Source organism: Rattus norvegicus, chromosome 7 (assembly GCF_021556685.1).
Source record: "Rattus norvegicus strain SHRSP/BbbUtx chromosome 7, alternate assembly SHRSP_T2T, whole genome shotgun sequence".
Lineage (NCBI taxonomy): Eukaryota > Metazoa > Chordata > Mammalia > Rodentia > Muridae > Rattus > Rattus norvegicus.
Genome location: NC_141540.1, coordinates 85,390,909 through 85,416,711, shown reverse-complemented (window position 1 = coordinate 85,416,711; position 25,803 = coordinate 85,390,909). Strand labels below are relative to the sequence as shown.

The 25,803-nt window shown below is 38.1% G+C and overlaps 1 protein-coding gene across 2 annotated transcripts in view; it reads right to left on the bottom strand.

Moving 5' to 3' along the window:
* Pkhd1l1 (PKHD1 like 1) overlaps window positions 1-25,803 on the bottom strand; it is a 175,994-nt gene that overhangs the window by 26,141 nt on the left and 124,050 nt on the right. For both annotated transcript variants that reach the window (XM_087557314.1, NM_001034931.2), the window contains 9 exon segments: window positions 24,764-24,867; window positions 22,753-22,882; window positions 21,494-21,615; window positions 21,004-21,094; window positions 16,779-16,927; window positions 16,569-16,691; window positions 15,964-16,075; window positions 15,767-15,883; window positions 5,373-5,538 (listed from right to left, as the gene is read on the bottom strand). In XM_087557314.1, coding sequence (XP_087413440.1) covers window positions 5,373-5,538; window positions 15,767-15,883; window positions 15,964-16,075; window positions 16,569-16,691; window positions 16,779-16,927; window positions 21,004-21,094; window positions 21,494-21,615; window positions 22,753-22,882; window positions 24,764-24,867 — 1,114 coding nt within the window.

The window sequence follows — 25,803 nt, the reverse complement described above, 5'->3', positions numbered from 1 at the left end:
GCCTGGGATGAAGCCTACTTGATCATGGTGGATGATTGTTTTGATGTGCTCTTGAATTCGGTTTGCCAGAATTTTATTGAGTATTTTTGTGTCGATATTCATAAGGGAAATTGGTCTGAAGTTCTCTTTCTTTGTTGGGTCTTTGTGTGGTTTAGGTATAAGAATAATTGTGGCTTCGTAGAAGGAATTCGGTAGGGCTCCATCTGTTTCAATTTTGTGGAATAGTTTGGATAATATTGGTATGAGGTCTTCTATGAAGGTCTGATAGAATTCTGCACTAAACCCGTCTGGACCTGGGCTCTTTTTGGTTGGGAGACCTTTAATGACTGCTTCTATTTCCTTAGGAGTTATGGGGTTGTTTAACTGGTTTATCTGTTCCTGATTTAACTTCGGTACCTGGTATCTGTCTAGGAAATTGTCCATTTCCTGAAGATTTTCAAGTTTTGTTGAATATAGGTTTTTATAGTAAGATCTGATGATTTTTTGAATTTCCTCTGAATCTGTAGTTATGTCTCCCTTTTCATTTCTGATTTTGTTAATTTGGACGCACTCTCTGTGTCCTCTCGTTAGTCTGGCTAAGGGTTTATCTATCTTGTTGATTTTCTCAAAGAACCAACTTTTGGTTCTGTTGATTCTTTCTATGGTCCTTTTTGTTTCTACTTGGTTGATTTCAGCTCTGAGTTTGATTATTTCCTGCCTTCTACTCCTCCTGGGTGTATTTGCTTCTTTTTGTTCTAGAGCTTTTAGGTGTGCTGTCAAGCTGCTGACATATGCTCTTTCCTGTTTCTTTCTGCAGGCACTCAGCGCTATGAGTTTTCCTCTTAGCACAGCTTTCATTGTGTCCCATAAGTTTGGGTATGTTGTACATTCATTTTCATTAAATTCTAAAAAGTTTTTAATTTTTTCTTTATTTCTTCCTTGACCAGGTTATCATTGAGTAGAGCATTGTTCAATTTCCACGTATATGTGGGCATTCTTCCCTTATTGTTATTGAAGACCAGTTTTAGGCCGTGGTGGTCCGATAGCACGCATGGGATTATTTCTATCTTTCCGTACCTGTTGAGGCCTGTTTTTTGACCAATTATATGGTCAATTTTGGAGAAAGTACCATGAGGAGCTGAGAAGAAGGTATATCCTTTTGCTTTAGGATAGAATGTTCTATAAATATCCGTTAAGTCCATTTGGCTCATGACTTCTCTTAGTCTGTCTACATCTCTGTTTAATTTCTGTTTCCATGATGTGTTCATTGATGAGAGTGGGGTGTTGAAATCTCCCACTATTATTGTGTGAGGTGCAATGTGTGTTTTGAGCTTTAGTAAGGTTTCTTTTACATATGTAGGTGCCCTTGTATTTGGGGCATAGATATTTAGGATTGAGACTTCATCTTGGTGGATTTTTTTTTTTGATGAATATGAAGTGTCCTTCCTTATCTTTTTTGATGACTTTTAGTTGAAAATTGATTTTATTTGATATTAGAATGGCTACTCCAGCTTGCTTCTTTTGACCATTTGCTTGGAAAGTTGTTTTCCAGCCTTTCACTCTGAGGTAGTGTCTGTCTTTGTCTCTGAGGTGTGTTTCCTGTAGGCAGCAGAATGCAGGGTCCTCGTTGCTTATCCAGTTTGTTAATCTATTTCTTTTTATTGGGGAGTTGAGGCCATTGATATTGAGAGATATTAAGGAATAGTGATTATTGCTTCCCGTTATATTCATATTTGGAAGTGAGGTTATGTTTGTGTGCTTTCATTCTCTTTGTTTTGTTGCCAAGACGATTAGTTTCTTGCTTCTTCTAGGGTATAGCTTACCTCCTTATGTTGGGCTTTACCATTTATTATCCTTTGTAGTGCTGGATTTGTAGAAAGATATTGTGTAAATTTGGTTTTGTCATGGAATATCTTGGTTTCTCCATCAATGTTAATTGAGAGTTTTGCAGGATACAGTAACCTGGGCTGGCATTTGTGTTCTCTTAGGGTCTGTATGACATCAGTCCAGGATCTTCTGGCCTTCATAGTTTCTGGCGAGAAGTCTGGTGTGATTCTGATAAGTCTGCCTTTATATGTTACTTGACCTTTTTCCCTTACTGCTTTTAATATTCTTTCTTTATTTTGTGCGTTTGGTGTTTTGACAATTATGTGACGGGAGGTGTTTCTTTTCTGGTCCAATCTATTTGGAGTTCTGTAGGCTTCTTGTATGTCTATGGGTATCTCTTTTTTTAGGTTAGGGAAGTTTTCTTCTATGATTTTGTTGAAGATATTTACTGGTCCTTTGAGCTGGGAGTCTTCACTCTCTTCTATACCTATTATCCTTAGGTTTGACATTCTCATTGAGTCCTGGATTTCCTGTATGTTTTGGACCAGTAGCTTTTCCTGCTTTACATTATCTTTGACAGTTGAGTCAGTGATTTCTATGGAATCTTCTGCTCCTGAGATTCTCTCTTCCATCTCTTGTATTCTGTTGGTGAAGCTTGTATCTACAGCTCCTTGTCTCTTCTTTTGGTTTTCTATATCCAGGGTTGTTTCCATGTGTTCTTTCTTGATTGCTTCTATTTCCATTTTTAATTCCTTCAACTGTTTGATTGTGTTTTCCTGGAATTCTTTCAGGGATTTTTGTGTCTCCTCTCTATGGGCTTCTACTTGTTTATTTATGTTTTCCTGGAGTTCTTTCAGGCATTTTTGCGATTCCTCTCTGTAGGCTTCTACTTGTTCTCTAAGGGAGTTCTTCACGTCTTTCTTGAAGTCCTCCAGCATCATGATCAAAAATGATTTTGAAACTAGATCTTGCTTTTCTGGTGTGTTTGGATATTCCATGTTTGTTTTGATGGGAGAATTGGGCTCCGATGGCGCCATGTAGTCTTGGTTTCTGTTGCTTGGGTTCCTGCGCTTGCCTCTCGCCATCAGATTATCTCTAGTGTTACTTTGTTCTGCTATTTCTGACAGTGGCTAGACTGTCCTATAAGCCTGTGTGTCAGGAGTGCTGTAGACCTGTTTTCCTCTCTTTCAGTCAGTTATGGGGACAGAGTGTTCTGCTTTCGGGCGTGTAGTTTTTCCTCTCTACAGGTCTTCAGCTGTTCCTGTGGGCCTGTGTCTTGAGTTCACCAGGCAGCTTTCTTGCAGCAGAAAATTTGGTCTTACCTGTGGTCCCAAGGCTCAAGTTCGCTCGTGGGGTGCTGCCCACGGGCTCTCTGCAGCGGCAGCAACCAGGAAGACCTGTGCCGCCCCTTCCGGGAGCCTCAGTGCACCAGGGTTCCAGATGGTCTTTGGCTTTTTCCTCTGGCGTCCGAGATGTGTGTGCAGAGAGCAGTCTCTTCTGGTTTCCCAGGCTTGTCTGCCTCTCTGAAGGTTAAGCTCTCCCTCCCACGGGATTTGGGTGCAGAGAACTGTTTATCCAGTCTGTTTCCTTCAGGTTCTGGCGGTGTCTCAGGCAGGGTTCCTGCCGCTCCTGGGCCCTCCCCCACGGGAGCCCAGAGGCCTTATACAGTTTCCTCTTGGGCCAGGGATGTGGGCAGGGGTGGGCAGTGTTGGTGGTCTCTTCCGCTCTGCCGCCTCAGGAGTGCCCACCTGACCAGGCGGTTGGGTCTCTCTCTCTCACGGGCCTTTTTCTTCTCTTTTATTAGATATTTCCTTTATTTACATTTCAAATGTTATTCCCTTTCCTGTTTTCTCCTCCCTATACCATCCCATCACTCCCTGTGTCCATGAGGGTGTTCCCCACCCAACCATCTACTCCCTCCTGCTTCTCCACCTTGCTGTTCCCTTACACTGGTGCATGAAGCCTTCACAGGAACAAGGGCCCCTCCTCCCACTGATGCCCTACAAGGCCCATCCTCTGCTACATATTTGGCTGGAGACAAGATTCGCTCCATGTGTACTCTTTCCTTGGTGGTTTAGTCCCTGGGAGCTCTGGGGGGTCTGGCTGGCTGTTATTATTATTCTTTCTATGAGGTTGCAAATCCCCTCAGCTACCTCAGTCCTTTCTTTAACTCCTTCATTGGAATTCCCGTTCTCAGTTCAATGGTTGGTTGAGAGAGTATCTGCCTCTGTATTTGTCAGACTCTGGAAGAGCTTCTCAGGAAACAGCTATATTAGGCTCCTGTCAGCATGCACTTCTTGGCATCCACAATATTGACTGGGTTTGGTGACTACATGTGGGATGGGTCCCCATGTGTGGCAGTCACTGGATGACCTTTCCTTCAGTCTCTGCTCTACACTTTATCTCCATATTTGCTCCTGTGAATATTTTATTCCCCAGTTCTAAGAAGTACTGAAGCATCTAGACTTTTATCTTTCTCTTCTTGAGCTTCATGTAGTCTGTAAATTGTATCTTGGGTAATCCAAACATTTGGGCTAATATCCTCTTATCAGTGAGTGCGTACATGTGTGTTCTTTTGTAATTGGGTTACCTCACTCAGGATGATATTTTCTACTTCCATTCATTTGTCTAAGAATTTCATAAAGTCATCGTTTTTAATAGCTGAGTAGTTCTCCATTGTGTAAATGTACTACATTTTCTGTATCCATTCTGCTGTTGAGAGACAGCTGGGTTCTTTCTAGCTTCTGGCTATTATAAAAAAAGGCTGTTTTGAACGTAGTGGAGCATGTAGCCTTGTTATATGTTGGAGCATCTTTTGGGTTGTATGCCTAGAAATGGCATAGCTGGATCCTCAGGAAGTACTATATTCAATTTTCTAAGAAACCACCAGACTGATTTCCAGAGTGGTTTTACCAGCTTGCAATCTCACCAACAATGGAGGAATGTTCCTCTTTTTCTGCATCCTCACCAGCATATGCTGTTACCTGAGGTTTTGATCTTAGCCATTCTTACTGATGTGAGGTAAAAATCTCAGGGTTGTTTTGATTTGCATTTCTTTGATGACTAAAGATGCTGAGCATTTCTTTAGGTGCTTAGCAATTATTCGATATTCCTCAGCTGAGAATTCTTTGTTTATCTCTGTATCCCATTTTTAATAGGGTTATTTGATTCTCTGGAGTCTAACTTCTCGGGATCTTTGTATATACTGGATATTAGCCCTCTATCTGATGTAGGATTGGTAAAGATTTTTTCCCAATCTGTTGGTTGCTGAAAGCCAGTTGAACCAGCACCATTTGTTGAAATACTGTCTTTTTTCCACTGGATGGTTTAGGTGTGTTGGTTCATTTTTTGGTCTTCAATTCTATTCCACTGATCTACCTGCCTGTCTCTGAGGCTAAGTTTTAAAATAACTGAGGATGCTAAAATTTAAAGTCTGAAGATTCATGAATATTATTATTTTCCAGATAGTAGCAGTTATTTTAATTTAATAACCCTTCCTCAGATGTCTACCAGGGAACATAGAGCAGAAAGTTAATAAAGAAAATAATGAGTTTTCATAATGATACCTTATATCAGGTCTATGTATAAACACTTTGGATTGTTCAATTGTGTCAACAAGTTGTACATTCTTCACGTGGATTGGATGCTGTAAATCTTCATTTAAAGGATTAGTAATGAATATCACATTAGTTTCTCCTGAACAAACATCCTTAAATCCAACAAACGTTGAACCTAAAACATAAACAATAGAAAAATAATTATCCTTCTCTGGAGAAAGATTTAAGGCCAGAATTATTTTATTCAACACATTCTTTCTCACTGTCATGAATTTTGAGTTCTAGGCTGATATGGCAATAGCACTTTCCATTATTTATGTTTGAGGATGCAACTCATTGTCTGGATAATCCTCTGCCACATTTTCTCCCAATTTGGCCGTGTTACTTTGCTTAAATAATGGGACAGACAATATTAATGTGGCACAAGAACACACCTGGAGAATTCTTTCATATTAGGGCTAGCAATCTTGATAGTTCTTGGGATTCTATAACTTTCAATGAGTAAATAAGCATTGAACACATGTGGCTCAATCATTCCCATCACCATAGCTGTGTCCAGCAATAGTAAACAGGCATTGAATTCTATAGAAGTAAGTAAGGCTGTTTCTACCTAACCAGCATGTATATATCCTATAAACTAGTAGATGCTCAATGAAAAAGCCCAGGGGAAAATAGCTAAAGAATGATTTGGCTTAACAAAGTCCCAATTGCAAATCCACTGATTATGCACTAATAAGTTGTTTAAAACTCTAAGTTTTTAGGATGACTTTTGTGCAGCAAGAATTGACTGATGCTTTGTTTTTACTTTGGACTCTTTGTTTACATTATGTGCCCTATGGGTTACATAAAAGACATTTTAAAAAATCACACTCAAAATCTAATAACTATTTCCAAAATCCTTAAATAAGTTTTTCTACTACCCTTAAATATTATCTGTCTTAAGAAATTTTTTGCATGAATAATAACATAGATGTGTAGAAATCAAATGCAGTGGTAGACACTATATGCATCTTGTATAGATTTTAATTAGACCAGCAAGCTCAACTCTAGCTCCTTGTGTAAATGTGAACTGCACACTATTTACAACTGTATGGTTTTTAAAGTCTTTCTCATGTACACATGCCTTAAGAAATAGACACTGCTCGTTATTGCTGATACAGTTAGGAAAATGTGGGGTGAAATTTAGCTGCCAACAGCTTTCTGAAGGATTATGTGGAAACCGAACCTAGGGGAAACCTATATTCTTCCATAGTTTCATCCTCTATCCTAGTCTTTCTCCACTATATACTTTTTCCCAAATGCACATTTTCAACAAGTCACTTTGCAGAATTCTACTTCTGATTCTTATTCTAGGGAGCCTGATTTGAACAGCCGATAGAGGAAGTGGCGCTGAGATATACTGTGATAAACTACTACATTCAGATGACTTCTGTGGTTGGGGCAGTATTTCTGTCTGTCTGTCTCTGTCTCTCTATCTCTCTATCTGTCTCTTTTTCTCTCTCTCGCTCTGTGTGTGTGTGTGTGTGTGTGTGTGTGTGTGTGTGTGTATTCTTTCAATCGAGGATGCAATGGCAGGGCAGTGTTTGCCTGCTTGTCTCTAATATGTTGTTATAGTGAACTAGGGGAGAAGTACACATACACAGACTCCTGAGCAGTGCTAGGTGACTTCACTGGTTACTTAGGGGCAACCAAAAGATCCTTTTGCAGTTCGTGCAACTAAATATGAAGTCACTATAACAATGTTTTTCTTTTGTTCTAGAATAAATATTAAATATAGTTCTTCAATATGTAAAAATTAGAGATCTAGATCTCCCTTTTGATCTGAACCTCCACCTGCACTTCTGTGGACTAGCACATCCCCAGCCCTGCCTGACTACTAGGAGGACTGTTCTAACCAGTGACACAGATGAGAATGCCACTTTAACCCTCACACCAGCTGGGAACCCACACAGCCCAGCATACACAGACTCTGTCCTGTCCTGTCAGAGCCCCGTCTTCCTGTCAGTCTATACTTCTACCTGGACTCACTTTAGATAACTGTGCTGTTCCTCTACCCCACCGTCCTCTTATCTCTTCGGAGGCCTGCTCAAACCTGCCTCCCAGGAGGCCTACTGTAACATGAGACATACCCTCCAAAGGCTTCCTGTGACAATCCAGGACACCCAGGCCAGCTAACACCAGAGAAAACCAGATGGTAAAAGGTAAGCCCAAGAACATAATCAACAGAAGTCAATGCAGTATGGCACTATCAGAACCCAGCTCTTCAACTACAGCAAGTTCTAGATACCCTCACCCACATGAAGAGCAAGATTCTGACTTTAAATCCCATCTCATGAAAATGATAGAGACACTGAAAGAGGATAAAAATAGGGATCCCGGAGCCTGATTCCCAGGTGCTCTGAAAACACCCAGGATTATAGGAGAGGATACAACATTTGGCCAACACCCAGAGAATCCAGGGACCCAGGGACCTCTGTTCAGCCAGTGACATGGGTTCCTTCCCCTCTGAACCTGGACCTAGAGCAGACCTGGGGTGATGGCTCTTCATTCAATCTTACAACACCCAAGGAGCCCAACTCCCAGGTTCTCCAAAACATTCACGATCACAAGATCATAGAGGAAGCTTGAATCCCAGAAGATCTGACACAGTCAGGAGCTCTGGAACTCTGATACACTTAAGATCACAGTTGAGGCCACAGCATCTTTCTCAACACCCAGCATAACTGGGATCCCCATAGGAACCAGGGAAACACAAACTCTCGCCCAGCCAGAGGCGAGAGTTCATTCCAACTTTCACCAGTGCCCAGGGAAAACTCAGGGTTCTAGCTCTTCACTCACTCCTGCAACACCCCAAGAAAGCTTAACTCCCAGGAGTTATGGCACACCAAGGATCTCAGAATCTCAGGATCCCAGAATCACAGGATCACAGAGACAGCTGAACTCTGAGGAGTTCTGACAAAACCAGGGTCACAGGACAGACAGACTCCAGTCAGAAACAGCAAGATAAGCTAACACCAGAGATAACCAGATGGCAAGAGGCAAGGACAAGAACATAAGCAGCAGAAACCAAGGCTACTTGGCATTATCAGAACCAAGTTCTCCCACTATAGCAAGTCCTGGATACCCCATCATACCAGAAAAGCAAGATTTGGATTTAAAATCACATCTCATAGATTTAAAATCAGATCTCATGACCTTGATAGAGGACTTTATGAAGGATATCAATAACTCCCTTAAAGAAATACAAGAGAATACAGGTTAAACAGGTAGAAGCCCTTAAAGAGGAAACACAAAAATCCCTTAAAGAATTACAGGAAAACACAACCAAACAGAAATTGAACAAAACCATCCAGGATCTAAAAATAAATATAGAAACAATAAAGAAATCACAAAAGGAGACATCCATGGTTATAGAAAACCTAGGAAAGAGATCAGGAGTCATAACCAACAAGAATACAAGAGATGGAAGAGAGAATCTCAGGGGCAGAAGATACTGTAGAAAACATCGACACAACTGTCAAAGATAATGTAAAACACAAAAAGCTTCTAACCCAAAACATCTAGTAAATCCAGGACACAATGAAAAGACCAAACACAAGGGTAACAGGTATAGAAGAGAGCAAAGATTACCAACTTAAAGGGCCAGTAAATAGCTTCAACAACATTATAGAAGAAAACTTCCCTAACCTAAAGAAAGAGATGCCCATGAACATAAAAGCCTACAGAACTCTAAATAGACTAGACCAAAGTAGAAATTTCTCTCATCACATAATAATCAAAATACCAAATGCACAAAACAAGTAAAGAACATTAAAAGCAATAAGGGATAAAGATCAAATAACATATAAAGGCAAATCTATGAGAATTTCACCGGACTTCTTACCAAAGACTATGAAAGCCAGAAGATTCTGGGCAGATGTCATACAGACCCTAAGAGAACACAAATGCCAGTCCAGGCTACTATACTTAGCAAACCCTCAATTAACATAGATGGAGAAACCAAGATATTCCATGTCAAAACCAAATGTTCATAATATATTTCCACAAATCCAGCCCTAAAAAGGATAATAGATGGAAAATTCCAACACAGGGACAGAAACTACACCCTAGAAAAAGCAAGATAGCAATCTTCTTTCAACAAACCCAAAAGAAAATTGTCACACAAACATAATTCCACCTTTAACAACAAAAATAACAGGAAACAACAATCACTTTTCCTTAATATCTCTTAATATCAAAGGACTCAATTTCACAATAAAAAGACATAGACTAACAGACTGGATAAATAAACAGGACCCAAAATTTTGCTACATACCAGAAACAAACCCGAGAGACAAAGACAGACACTATCTCAGAGTAAAAGGCTGGAAAAATTTTTCCAAGCAAATGATCCCAAGAAACAAGCTGGAGTAACCATTCTAATATCGAATAAAATCGACTTTCAACCAAAAATTATCAAAAAAGATAAGAAAGGATACTTCATACTTATCAAAGGAAAAATCTAATAAGATGAAATATCAATTCTCAACAACTATACTCCAAATGTAAGAGCAATCATATTTATAAAAGAAACTTTACTAAAGCTCAAAGCACACATTGTTCCTCACACAATAACTTCAACACCCCACTCTCATCAATGGACAGACCTAAAATTAAAAATAGAAGCAATAAAGAAAACACACAATGAGGCAACTCTGCACATGGAAAATCTAGTTAAGAGACCAAGAACTACAGATGCAAACATCACCAACAGAATGCAAAAGATGGAAGAGAGAACTCATGTGTAGAAGATATCATAAAATAATTTGATGTATCAGTTAAAAATAGCAAGTGTAAAAGATTCTTAACCCAAAACATGCAGGAAATTTGGGACACAATGAAAAGACCAAACCTAAGAATATTAAGAATAGAAGAGGTGAAGATTCCTAGTTCAAATGGCCAGAAAACATTCAACAAAATCATATAAGAAAATTTTCATGACCTAAAGAAATATATGGCCTTAAATGAACAAGAAGCCAACAGAATATCAAATAGAATGGACCAGAAAAGAATACCCCTGTGTCACATAACAATCAAACCACAAAATGTACAGAACAAAGAAAGAATATTAAAAGTTCAAGGGGAAAAGCCAAGTAACATATAGAGGCAGAATTATCAGAATTACATCAGACTTCTCAACAGAGACTCTAAAAGCCAGAAGATCCTGGAAAGATGTCTTGCAGACCCTACAAGTCCACAGAAGCTATCCAGACTACTACACCCAGCAAAACTCTCAATCACTATAAATGGAGAAACCAAGATATTCTGTGACAAAACCAAATTTAAACAAGAGCAGTGCACTAATCCAGCACTACAGAGAATGCTAGAAGGAAAATTCCAATGCAAGGAGAGTAACTACACCCAAGAAAACACAAGAAAATAATCAACTCACAACAAACCCCAAAGAAGAAAATCACACACATATAATACTACCTCCAACAACAAAATAACAGAAACTAACAATCATACATCATTAATATCTATCAACATCAATGGACTCAGTTCACCAATACAAAGACACAGGCTATCAGACTGAATACATAAACAGGATACATCATCCTGTTGCATACAAGAAACATACCACAGCAATAATGGTAGACACTACTTCAGAGTAAAGGACTGGAAAAATGTATTCCAAGCAAACAGTCCCAAGAAACAAGCTAAAGTAGCCATTGTTAATCTAATAAAATAGACTTAAACCAAAGTAATCAACAGAAATGGGGAAAGACACTTAATATTCATCAAAGAAAAAGATCCACCAAGATGAAGTCTCAATTCTGAACATCTATGCTCCAAATGCAAGGGCACCAATATTAATAAAAGACACTTTACTAATGTTCAAAACACGTTGAACCCCACACAATAATAGTGGGAGACTTCGATACCCCACTCTTAACAATGGACAGGTCATTGAGATAGCAACTAATCAGAGGCATAATGAAACTAACAGAAGTTATGGACCAAATGCATTTAACAGATATCTATAGAACCTTTCACAGAAAACAAAAGAATATACCTTCTTCTCAGATCCTCATGGTCCCTTCTCCAAAATTGACCAAATAATTGGTCACAAAATAAGTCTCAACAGATACAAGACTGAAATAATCCCAGGCATCCTATCAGATCACTGTGGACTAAGGCTAGATTTCAATAACAACAAAAACAACAGAAAGCCCACATTCTCATGGAAACTGAGCAACTCTCTACTCAATAACTTTGTCAGGGAAGAAATACAGAAGAAATTCAAGACTTTCTAGAATTCAATGAAAATGAAGGCACAACATACTCATACTGATGGGACACATTGAAAGCAGTATTAACAGGCAAATTCATAGCACTAAGTAGCTTCATAAAGAAATTGGAGACATCTCAGCTGGTTCTTTGAGGAAATCAACAGGCCAAACTAACTAAACGGCATAGAGACTGTCCAAATTAACAAAATTAGGAATGAAAAGTGAGACATAACAATAGAAACTGAGGAAATTAAAAAAATCGTTTTACTACCAAAACCAATATATAACAAAAGTGGAGAATCTAGATAAAATGTGTGATTTTCTAGACACAAACAGGAGGAACACTACCTAATTCATTCTATAAGGCCACAGTCATCCTGATAGTTAAACCAGAAAAAGACCCAATAAAGAAATAGAACTTGAGGCCAATAGTCTTTTATAACTATTGATGTAAAAATACTCAAAAAATTCTTGCAAACCAAATCTAAGAACACATCAAAATCATCTTTCTCTACAATCAAAAAGGCTTCAGTCCACAAATGTAGGGATGGTTCAATATACAAAAATCCATTAACATAATCCACTATATAAACAAATTCACATGATTATTTCATTAGATGTTGAAAAAGCCCTTCATGTTAAAAGTCTTGGAGAGATCAGGAGTTAAAGTCACATACCTAAACATTATAAAAGCAATATACAGTAAGCCAATAGCCAACATCAATCTAAATTGAGAGGACTTGAAGCAATCCCCGCTAAAATCATGGACCAGATAAGGCTGTCTAGTCTCTCCCTATCTATTTAATATAGTACTTCGAGTTTTACTTAGAACAATAAGACAACAAAAGAAGATCAAGGGGAAACAAATTGGAAAGGAAGAGGTCAAGGTATCATATTTTCTGGATGATATAATAGTATATAAGCAACACCTAAAATTCCACCAGTAAACTCCTACAGCTGATAAATAACTTCAGCAATGTGGCTGGATATAAAATTAATTCGACTAATTCTGCATCCTTCCTTTATACAAATGATAAAGGGGCTGAAAAAGAAATTAAGGAAACAACATACTTCATAATAGCCACAAATAATAAAAAATATCTTGGTGTAATTTCAACCAGGCAAGTGAAAGACCTGTGTGACAAGAACTTCAGAAATCCCTAAATAAAGAAATTGAAGAAGATCTCAGAACATGCAAAGATCTCCCATGTTCATGGATTAGTAGCATCAATACAGTGTAAATGGCCATCTTAGCAAGAGCAATCTACAGATTCAATGCAATCCCCATACAAATTCCAACACAACTCTTCACAGACATGGAAAGGACAATTCTCAACTTCATATATAAAAACAAAAAACCCAGGATAGCCAGAACAATTTTGAACAATAAAAGAACTTCATGAGGAGTCACAATCCCTGACCTCAAGCTGTACTACAGAGCAATAATGAAAAAAATTACATGGTATTGGTATAGAAAAAAATCAAAGACCCAGAAATAAACCCACCTACCTACAGACTCTTGATTTTTGACCAAGAAGTCAAAGCCATACAATGGTTAGAAGAATGCATCTTCAACAAATGATGCTATTCTAACTGGAAATCTGAGTGTAGAAGAAAGCAAATTGGTTTGTATTTATCACCCTGCACAAAGCCCAAGTCCAAGAGGATCAAGGACCACAACATAAAGCTAGATATCCTGACTCTAATAGAAGAGATAACGAGAAATGCCCTGAAAGCATTGGTACAGGTGAAAATTTCCTGAAGAGTCCACCCATAGCTTAGGCCCTAAGATCAACAATTGATAAATGGGACCTCATAAAACTGAAAAGCTTCTGTAAGGCAAAGGACACTGTCAACAGGACAAAATGGTAGCTATCCTACAGATTGGCAAAAGATCTTCACTAACCCTACATCAAAGAGAGGGCTAATATCTAAAACATATAAAGAACCCATGAAGATAGACTTGAAAAAACCCAAAATCCCAATTAAAAATGTAGAACAGAGCTAAACAAAAAAGTTCTCAACAGAGGAATCTTGAATGGCCGAGAAGCACTTAAAGAAATGTTCAACATCCTTATTCATCAAGGAAATCCAAATCAAATTGACCCTGAGATTCCACCTTACACCAATCAGAATAGTCAAGATCAAAAACTCAAGTGACAAAAGATGCTGGCGAGGATGTGGAGAAAGGGGAACACTCCTACATAGCTGGAGGGATTGCAAACTTGTACAACCACTCTGGAAATCAAACCATGGTTTCTTTGAAAACTGGAAATAGTTCTACCTGAAGACCCAGCTATATATGTTGGGCTCAAAAGATGCTCCAACATACATAACAAGGACAAGTGCTCCACTTTGTTCATAGTTGCCTTATTCATAATAGCCAGAAACTGGAAGCAAAACAGATGTCTCTCAACTGAAGAATGTATGCAGAAAATGTGTTTCATGTACACAATGGAATACTATTCAGCTTTTAAAAACAGGAACATCATGAATTTTTCAGGCAAATGGATAGAACTAGAAAATATCCTGAGTGAGAAAACTCAGACCAAATAGGATATAAACAGTATATACTCACTCATAAGTAGATAGTAGTCATACAATACAGGATACTCATGATATACCCTCAGACCCAAAGAAGTTAAACAAGAAGGTTGGTCCAAGCTTAAATTCTACTTAGAGGGGCAATCAGAATATTCATGGAAGGCAGAGGGAGGAAGGGAAGTACCTAGATCAGAGAGCGGTAGTGGAATAGGGGACAGGATCAGGGATTGGGAGAGGCAGGAAAAGGTCCAGAGGTTCAAGAGAATGAATGGAAATAACTATTTGCTGCTGTTGAGGTCTGGAGAGGTCTCTAAGAAGTCCCAGAGACCTTGGATGAGGAAGGCTCACAGGATGTAGGTAACCTTAGCCGAAATGCTCAACAGTGGGGATATGGAACCTAAGAGACCACTTCCAGTAACCAGAAAGGACCCCAGTGGAGAGATGTGGACACCAACCCACCTACCAAAGTTTCAACCCAAAATTTCTCCTGTCTAAAAGAAATGCAGGAATATAAATGGAGCAGAGACTGAAACAATGACCAATGCGTGACTGGCCCAACTTGATTTCCTTTCCACTTCGTGGACTGTGGGGTGTAGCACCAATTTCTGACACTATTACTGATGCTATGTTGTGCTTGCAGACAAGAGCCTAGCATCACTGACCTCTGAGAAGCTCTACCCTGAAGCTGACTGAATCAGATGCAGATACCAACTCTGTGGAAGAGTTAGGGCAAGGGTAGAAGGAACTGAAGGGGTTGGCAACCCCTACAGGAAGACCAACAGTGCCAGCTAATTCAGATCCCTGGAAGCTCCTGGAGACTGAGCCACCAACCAAAAAGCTGGTCTGGTTGGACTGGTCCAAGGTCCTAGGCACATATATAATAGAAGACCGCCTTGTCTACCTTTAGTAGGAGAGGCCTAATCCTGAAGAGATCCGAAGGCCCTAGGATTGGGAGATATCCAGGGAGCAGCACCATCTCAAAGGTGAAGGGGAGGAGGAATGAGGGGAGAGACAGCAGGGGGCAGCATTTGAGATGTAATTAAATAGACTAATTTATAAAAACATTATAGAGGTCTCTGGAGATGGCTCAGGGGTACAATTGGTTGGTCTGAAAGTATGAAAACCTCAGTTTGAATCCTTAGAGTCCATGCAAGTGGCCACACATAGCTGTTCATGTCTTGCAAGGTCAGATGCAAGCAGGACTTGTGAACTTGTTAGTTAGCTGCTTAGCCAAAACAGTGAGTTTCCATATCTCAAGGCACTGAGACAGTGAATGAAGGAGCCTGAGGAGCACCCCGCTCTGACTTCACATGTGATGTGCCCTCCTCCATACCCACAGACTAGTGTTCATTCCCTTTCCAAATGTAGAACACACACCTACATGTGTCAACTTCACTAGGGAGCCATTCTCGAAATATATTTTGAAATGAAATTTATTTTATTGTCCTATTAAATTATATCCCACAGGTTACTATAAAAATCGACTGAGATACATTACACTGACAATGAAGCATTATTAACTAGTAGGACCTTTATAGATTCCTAGAAACACTGAGTACATTTGTGAAAGACTGTGTATAAACTTGCCTGAGACATCCAAAAGGCCACTGATGGCATTGTAACTCATGATTCCAGCATGAGGCTTTCGCGGTGCCATGTTATGAGCTGAAGCAAATGTTGGCCAGCAAATCCCACTTCTTCCACCTTTCAATAGCAAGAAACAAATTAGCAGAAATTACATATCCAGACACATCAAAATCAACACTAAGATTCCCAGTTTTTACCTGATGGGGGCCTAGAACTTCGATGTGCAGAAGTGAGTTCTACATCAGGACTGTCATTAGTTAAGATGTCAGAGCAGTTAAACTCAGGGCTACTTCCAACAATCAATGAGTTCTACCAAAAACAGCCAAAAAATACAGTGTTAATATTCACTCTTCCTAAAAGAAAAACATGGCCACAGTGAACTATGGTAAGAAAAAGCAAACTAAAACACTTAGAAGTAGACTGCTCATTAAACAAAGATCAAGAAAGAAAATGTTGAGACTAATGGAGTCAATAGGAATGAGTCTCACATAAAAGGGGCAAGAAAGATTAAATGAAAAACTCTGTTTTTGCGATGATAGAAACACAGACATTTCCATCAAGAGAAGAAATACAAAATGGAGACAGTGTTACCAGCATCTCTGTTGCTTCAGAAAAACCTTGGTGGAGACGATGAATTAGCAGTGAACTGTCGCAGATGGTGTTGGGAAGAAGAGGTGAGAACAGAAGGCAGAGGTAAGGAGAGGGTGGTCACATGATCTCAAAGAGACACCAAGGACATTATTCTAATTAGACATTCAACAGTTTTACTATCCTCACTGTCACCATTTCTTTGCATTCTTACCTTAATTCTTACTGTTTTACTGGAAACTTTGTGGGACACAGAAGATGGCATGTAGATCATTGAAAAGATGGCCATCCCGTTGTTTACTAGGGTCACGTTGTAGATGTGCACACTCTCCATGGTCTGTAATACAAGGAGTAGTTTATATAGTGCTAAGGGCAAGCATAAGAGAAAAGAAAACAAGCCATCACCATTTTCCATCACATTTACCTGAAAATAAATTCCATAATCCCAGCATGCCCAAATGGTAAATCCTTGTATAAGGGAACAACCAGGAAGGCCATCTTGGTTCATGTAGATACCATACAGACCCCCATGGGCTTCATTGTTAAACCAGTTTTCCATGGGATTAGCCTGACCTTGGAAGAAAATATGAAACCAGGTACAAAATTACAAGGAATGTTTTATAGTTTTAGTCATCACTACCAGTTAAATACACTACTATTTTTCTATATTTTTCCAATGTAAAAGTTTTAATTTGGTAGTGCTTTAATGGATCATTATTCATGGTTCTCTTTGCTTGGCATTATTTTTGCTTAACTTGCCTTTTATCACTTATAATAATTGTGTATCCACTTACAAAAATTTTGGTCACTTATACTATGAACTCCTTAATATAGGTATCAATTTACAACAAGCATAGACTTTGTTTAAGTGACCGTGAAGTTTAGATGAAGACAAGTGTAAGCTTAAAATACAGTGATTTACATTGTATAAATTTCACCTCCATCCTTATCTCTTTGTTACTGCCCTTTTCTCAACACATAATTTTCAAGAGTCAGTTTCTTTCCTTTTCTTTTCTTTTTTTTTTCCAGAGCTGGGGACCGAACCCAGGGCCTTGCGCTTGCTAGGCAAACGCTCTACCACTGAGCTAAATCCCCAACCCCAAGAGTCAGTTTCTTAAAAGGCTGTTACTGAATATCTGATTCAAAATAACACTTCAATCCACTTCCATTAGTGTTCCTTAAATGTTATGTGTGTGTGTGTGTGTATAAGATATATATATATATATATATATTATATATATATGACCTTGGGAAAGGGGTTTTATCTCTTAAAAACCCAGATTCCATGTATGTAAACAGTTTTAATCTCTAATTCAGAGTTATCTTAAAATCAAACTAAATAAATCAAATAAGATAGCTTATAAATTCTCTCAATCAAAAAATTACTATGGTTACTATTGATGTACTATATAGTTGAAGATTTTAATGGAAGTCTTAGTTAAGTCCAAATTGGATCAATGGCCTAAGTACATTGGAAACATTATATGTACTCAAGCAGCATCCTCTCTAACGTGAGCTTAAGATAGTAGCTCATCGAGGTCTGCCCATAACGAATTCCTCCATCTTCCATTCACTTTCCTTCTTCCTAATCTTTTGAATTTTATCATTTATTTCTAGTCTTTCTGAGTTTGGCTTGAGTTTGTTTCCCCAAAAGAATCTATTAAATTTTGGTTGTTTCTTTTTTATATAATGAAATCCCTTGGAAGAGATAGCCCTTTCTTCAGAGCCATATAGGCCACCAAATTCTGCAGTAAGTGTCTGGGAAGGACTGGACAAACTGACAAATATTCTATGAACTTAAACACCTTGTCATCTTTGATGTTTTATATATCTATTGATATAAATATAACAAAGAAAACCTTTTTAAGTTTTGAAAATTGCTGTCATCTGAAATTTTTGTTTTACTTTATGTGGTTGTTTTCTCTGTTTATCTATATATCACTTGTGAACCTGGTGTCCACAGCAACCAGAAGAAGGTCGCAGATGCTCTGAAACTGGAGTGACAAATAGTTGTGAGGGAGTAGGAATAGAACCTGAGCTTTCTGTAAGAGCAGGTTGGAGACTAGAAACATTCTTATTTAGTAATACCAACAATCAGTGAAAAATATATTTATGCATCATTATACTCTATTAGTAAATATTTAAACCCAGGGATTATATTTTGATTTTATGAAAAAGCTATAAGAAAAAGCTTATAGAAGTTTTATAAAACTATAGATTTATTTTTTTCACATGTCAAAGAAATGCTGCTTGAAGCTAATTAAACCGTATATCAGGAATTAGTTTATCTTTTGATAAAGTTGTTTATTTCCTCAAAGTATATTTTGGACAATAAAAAACCAGCTTGAATGAAATTGTTTTTGAATAGATGAAAATGATTTCTATAATATTAAGAATAAATAGCTCATTAACTAGAATATTAGCAGAGGAGCTGGGCCTTATGGTAAATACATAATTTCTTCTTAAAGCTGTGATAGATGGTGCTCCAGTGAAACAAAAGCAACACTAAAGGAATACAAAATTTTCAGATAAAGTCCCATTTTTGAAATATTCTTTAAGTTTCCTTAAGTTCAAGCAGAAACTTGCCCTCCTCTGTGTGTCTGTCTGTGTCTCTTTCTCCCTCTCTCATGTGCACTTGTGTGTGTGTGTGTGTGTGTGTGTGTGTGTGTGTGTGTGTGTGTGAACATTTCCCTGTGTAGGTGGATGTGTGAGTGCCTGGGAGCATATGTGTATGTGTGTGGAGGCCAGTGGGTGACACTGACTCTCTTCCTTCATCACTCTTCACAATATATTGAGGCAAGATCTCTCACTTGACTGCACAGCTTGCTAATTTTGGTAGATTAGTTAACTATCTTTCTTATAGCATCTCCTGTCTGTGGACACTGGGAATCTGGACTCTGATCCTCATGCTTGTGAGGCAAGTGTTTTCCCCTATAATTTCCCAACTCTTATTTTCCTTTATGATCTGGCAATAATTTATGTACATCCTTAAAACATAAAGGAAGTAGAAAACTATGTAATAATGAATGCCATGTCATACCACTCCCATGTTTACACCTTCCATAAATTTTCCTTGTTTGTGTAGTACAAAGTTTGTCTATGTAAATTTTTTCCCTCGTGGAGAGGTTTAATTAGAGAAGAAAGGTAGAAGAGGAGAGTAAAGGCCGGCCATGAGCATGTGGAGAGAAGTTGGGAGGGCAATGGGAAGAAAAGGGACAAAAGGGAAGAGGGGAAGAGCAAGAGGACAAAGAGAGGAGCAAAGAGAGTTGTCTATGTAAATTAAAATACCATACTCATTTTCATTTTCTTTCCTTCACAAAACACTATACCCAAACAATAACCAAAAATTTGTCTATATCGTTCGGCACCTTGCACACTCCTGAAACATCCTGAAAATTTCTTCATCATTTTCAGCTTATTTTCAAAGTTGTTTGTGTTCTAATGTTTGTCCTTTTTCTACATATCTAACTATTAAGGAACACAAGTTGTCTTGTAGGACTGCATGCCTAGCTTGTAGGGGTGCCTGAGCATAGAGCGCTGCCGGCAAGCATCTCAGGGGTGGTAGAACAGAGTTTGTGATGGGGATCCCAGCCATTGTTTTCCAAGGTGAGAAACATCGAGGTCTGGGACAGATGCTGTGGTTCCCAATCTCCTATATACCCAGACTGCTGGGGACTGCGGGCAGTTGGGAACGGTGGTCCACAGGTCCTCAGTCTGTGAGCCCAGGATGGGGCAGATATCCAGTTTGGTTCTGTGAGAATACAGAGGGGCTGGAAGAGAAAAGACCTTCTCCAGGAGGTTTAGGCATGGCTCTGTACAAGCCATCTTTACAGGTGGAAAGACAATTATTAGCTGTGTTTCCAGGAATGGATACTCCAAGTAGATTAACACCTGATGTTAGTAGACATTGTCAAATCTCTTATGCAGAGGGCATTTTTAATCAGAAATATGTAAATGTTCCTGAGTTCTCACAAGTTCATCAAAAGAATAAGTATTTGATTAGTTCTTGATTTTTCATGAATGCAAGGAAGCAGTGTATATGAAGACTATGCCCTTTGAATTTTTCATATATGTGACTTTTAATATGTAATTATTAGACATTTGTTCTAGATCAGGAGGCATTTATTACATGTATAGAGACGCTGGTTTGAATAAAGCTGAAGTGGGACAAGGTTCTCACTCTTCTAATACCCACTGAATCAAGAATTGAACCAGCCAGGGGTTGGGGATTTAGCTCAGTGGTAGAGCGCTTGCCTAGGAAGCACAAGGCCCTGGGTTCGGTCCCCAGCTCCGAAAAAAAGAACCAAAAAAAAAAAAAAAAGAATTGAACCAGCCATTGGAATTTGGGGATGATAACATTAGAAAGAGGAAGCTTTCTTAAAAGTGGGCCTGAAGGTTATAGGTATAATTCAGTGATAGAGCGCTTGCCCAGGGATCACAAGCTCCTGCGTGTATCTCTAGTTCCCTTGTCCCCACCCCCCATCAAGTGGATCTATCTGCCAGACTGGAAGGTTTTGAAACCATGTCCCTTGTGTTTGACTTTAAAAGGAGGAGATAATACACATCCGAATGACAAATGATAGTCACTGATTTTCATGACATGGACAAGTTTCTCAGTAGTTGTGGCAGCTCTATGCGAAAGGACTCACTCGAGCATGGTTCACCATCAATGCGGTATCCTACTCTTCCAAATCCAGCAACTATGTTGTTTTGTAAGACTGTATTGGTCCCTCTGTTTATCTGGCACAGGAACAAACAAAATGCTCGGGGTTAGTCTACTACACACTTATGCAAGCAATGTAAGTGTTTGACAATAAGAAAATCATTATTTTGCTTTAATTATAATAGCTTATCCCCTTCAAATATACATTACAAATATATACAAACCACAGCATGTTTTTCCTTTTGAGGTGCTGGAAATTGTACTCTGTGCTTTATATGCTAGTTCTGTACCACTAAGTTAAAGCTCTAGTCCCATATTAAGTATTTTTTTTAATGTTCATTAACTTCTTCAACTACTTTGTTTTATCGGATATCAATATCTAAGAAAGAAATCTAATTCAAATTTGAGAGTTTCAACTTTCACAGAATTGATGTTGATGTTATACTTATTTAAAATTATGAAGGTGTTCTCCCTACCTCAATTGCTGCGTGCCAAAGTGTCGAACTCAAGTCTTTTCTGTTCTGGTAGGTTCCTGGCCAAACTGAAAGGGTGACCAAATTTCCACGTACTCTGTTGGCATCCCCCCATATTCTTATACCTGTTTTCAAAAAAGACAGCAAAAGATACATTCATTTTGTAACTGATACTATAGATGATGTCTTTCATTGTTTCTGCAAAGTAATTTTTTTTCCAGCATGAGACTTGAAAAGGTGCCCTGAACCTTTTGGTAGTGGACTTTCTCTTGTAGAGGACAAGCTAAATTAGAATGTTCTAGACACTTGTTACATTAGTTGTTTCACCTCAGATTTTAATAAATATATACACAGCATTTGTATACATTGAATGACTTTGTAGTATACTTCGTATGGTAGAAGTGATAAAACATACTCATATTGTATATAATTTTTTATTAAAATGACCTTACTAGTGGATACTGTTTCTGATTGACAAGCAAGGAGTATTTTAAAAGTCACAGCAATTCAGCAGACTCTGGTTCAGTGGGTAAGGTTGCTGGCCTCAAAGCCTGACTACCTAACTTCCATTCTTGGAACCCACATAGTAATAGAGAGAGCAAACAGACTTCATAAAGTTGTCCTCTGACCTCCACATGCATGATATAGAATGGATGCCTTCTTTCATACACATAGGATAATAAGCACATTTAAAGTGTATCATAAAGTCATAATAATTAAAAATTTTAGATTACTCGTTTTTATGTTTGTGAGTGTTTTGTCTGTATGTATGGATATGCACCACATACATAGGTCTGGTGCCTGCAGAAGTCAGAGGAGGGTATCAGATCTCTTGGATCTGGATGTTTGTGAGCCACCATGTTGGTTCTAGGAATCCCAGGGCTCTCTGGAAAAGTAACGATTGCTTTTAATCACTGAAGCTTCTTTCTAGCCTACATCATAGTAATCGAAAAGATTAGAGATTAGACAACTCATGTTAGAGTCAGCTCTATGTTGTTTGATACTACAGCCACAGGTGGGTGGCTATTTGAATGGAAATTAAATTTAGTAACAAAATCAAAATACAAATTCAGCTCCACAGTTGCATGAGCCACAATTCAGAAGTTTATTAAGCACATGTGACTTAGTGATTATCTTATTGGACAGCACAGACCGACCACTCCCACCCTTACTTAAAGGTCAACTAAATAGCATTGTCTTAGATTTCTCAGGAAGATTACTTCCAAGGATGCACTATGTGACCCACTATATTGCCATGTTACCTTCTCCTACTGTAAAGTAGATGATGTTGTCATCTATGTCTACCCCATTGGTCCCAAACACACCAATTGCTGGGGAGAAGCCATGATGAAACGCACAGCCTCGAACATAAGACAAGCCATGATCTTGGATCTAGGGAACATTTGGATTAGATGAACATTTTCAGTAATAAAATTTAAATACGTTTAAAGAAAAATTTTAATTAAGTGATTTTAATAAATAAGCCTTACTCATATACACATATTATTTCTTAAAAGAGATGATTTTCTTATACCCTTTTAATTACAGAAGATTTCCATGTTGTGAGTTTATGACTAAATAAAGTAAAAAAAGCATATGGGCATATTGAGATTAAATTTTTTCAAGGGTTTTTCTGTGTGTTTATATTTCTATTATCACCTTTAAGAAGATAGTCATAAAGGTGCTTAATTTTTAGAAGTGATTTTTAAAATTTGAACAATTAGTTGGCAGTGGTGACACAGACCTTTAATCCCAGAACTTAGGAGGTAGAGGCCAGCAGATCTCTGAGTTTGAGGCTACCTTTGTCTACAGAGTGAGTTTTAAAAAGCTAAGACAGCCAAGGTCACACACACACACACACACACACACACACACACACACACACACACCCTCTATCAAAAAAACAAAACAAAACAAAACAAAACAAACAAATGAAAGAACTGAACACCCTACCTCCCGACCTAAATAATAACACTCCAGGTAAGGAGCCTAATCCACATGAGTCAGTGAATAAGTCAGAAGTATTAAGTTTAAAAACTTCCTTTGTATTTATTTATTTACTCTCTCCTCCCTTATTTGTGTGCATATGCACGTGTGTGTGTGTGTGTGTGTGTGTGTGTGTGTGTGTGTGTGTCTATGTTATAGCACATGTATGAAAGTCAGAGAACAGCTTTTGGAAGTCAGTTTATTCCTTCCTCTAAGTATGTCCTGGGGATTGAACTCATGTTGTCAGTTTTAGTGGAAAGTACATATACCTGCTGAGCCATATTACAGGCTCAAGAGGTTTCAACCTCAACCTCCAAAACATAAGTTTTATTTCACCTAAAAATTATGTTCTTTCCAATGTCTCTTAGCTCTCCAGCCTTCTTAGCATAATTACTTCCCATTTTTTGCTGGAAATATAAATGCAGATATTAAGGTCTGCTTGTCTTTTGAAACACATAAGCAACACTCATTTAGAAAAAGTTATTCTTAGTGACTGAAAAGTAAAGTTGACCCGTGATACAGTGCAGCAGGTATGTGTGCTGTCCACCAAGACTGACAGCCTGAGTTCCGTCCCCAGAGTCAACATGGTATAAGGAAAGGACTGAGTCCCAGAGCTGTCCTCTGACTTCATGTGCCATAACACGCACCATTCAATTCTATTGCTTTTCCTATGGTTTTATTGATCGTAAATAAAAGAAATAATGCTACCGTGAGTCTATTCAAGTTGATGTGCAACAGAGCTGGGGACATTTCCTTGTATTAGAAGATACATTTTCCTACCTGAAGAGACAGGTATGTGGTCAAGTAATATTTAAAATGCAGGTCTTATAATTTGAGCATATATTAAAATTAAAACACAAACCTGTCATAGGTTAAGCAATGCAAGTAAAGGATATATGCGTTAAGAAAGAGGCTATAAAGCTAGTTGATTTTCTACTTTAAGCCTGATATATAGGTTTGCTTAAGGAACTTTTGTAACCTTTAGCTGTTTGATTTACTTTATTTTCAGGGATTTAAAAAATAATAATGTATTTCCTTTTATTTCATATGTGTTGGTGTTTTGCCTGCATGAGTATCTGTATAAGGGTTTCAGATTCTCTGAAACTGGAGTTACAGATAGTTAGGAGCTGCCATGTGAGTTCTGGAAATTGACCCAGGTCCTTTGGAAGTGCTCTAAAATGATGAGCCAACTCCCCAGCCTCCAATTTGCAGGTTCTTTTTAGAACAAAGGTTTTTTATGCACAAAAGATATTTTATTTGGAACATAGGTAAAAGTAAAGCACAAACCTGTCCCAGGTTAAGAAATGTCACAGCGTATCTTGGATCTGTACTATCTCTGTAGCCTTCTTGACCACTGTGATAAAATTCCACATTACTGATTCTTGCATTTCCTAAGGGAGTAGATGATTAAAAGAAAATATCCTAAAATGAATAAAACTACTCAAATTCTTCATGGGAACCTTATTTCTCTTTGCTCCTTTACTTCAAATGAAACAATATTTCTTAGTCTTTTTGCTCTTAGATTTTATCTCCAATAGCTTCTTTTCCCCATAAAGTTATAAGATTTAAATTATATAAATTTAACATTTATCTAAAATATATAAAAAGTCTTTGGAAGATTGCAAACCATTGCAATATCTAAGATTCTCTTTTGTATTATTTACTTATTATATCTAAAAAACAAATTTTCTTCTCCTTTAGCATAATATTGCCTTGCTAAGAAAGTACCTAAGGCATGGATATAATTTATCTGATGTTTCAATCTTGTTGCTATGAAGAGCTTTTCTTATGAGAATTCTATTTCAGAAACTCTCAGAATGTGCATTGCCACTCCTCTGTCAGTCAGTTTGTCATAGTATCACTGAGGGGCAAGAGATGGTATTGTAAATCAGCAATCACAGTAATAATGATCTATAAGAGATTACTTTGTGCCAAGTTCTGAAAGTTCCAGATGTCCTCGAAACTGATTAGATTCATTAGGACTCCCTGGACCATAGCCAGGGTTACTTACAGAAATGATTGACCCTTAATTACAGAAAATATTACAATAAATATTTGGATATTGAAGAATGAAGACTCAAAAATATTAATTCATTTGTAAAGAATTTATGACTCAAAATGGAAAGGCTACTAAGATAGATAATGGGGCATTTGAGTATCAATGAAATAATCACAGTAGATTAGAGCATAATAAATATGTTTAAATGTATGGTTCGTATAGGTAACTAATAACAAAACAAAGTTCTTGTTAGGCTGGAGATGACTCAGAAAATAAAATTCTGGACACGACACATGAAGTCCTGATTTCTAACAACCCCCCCCCCCCG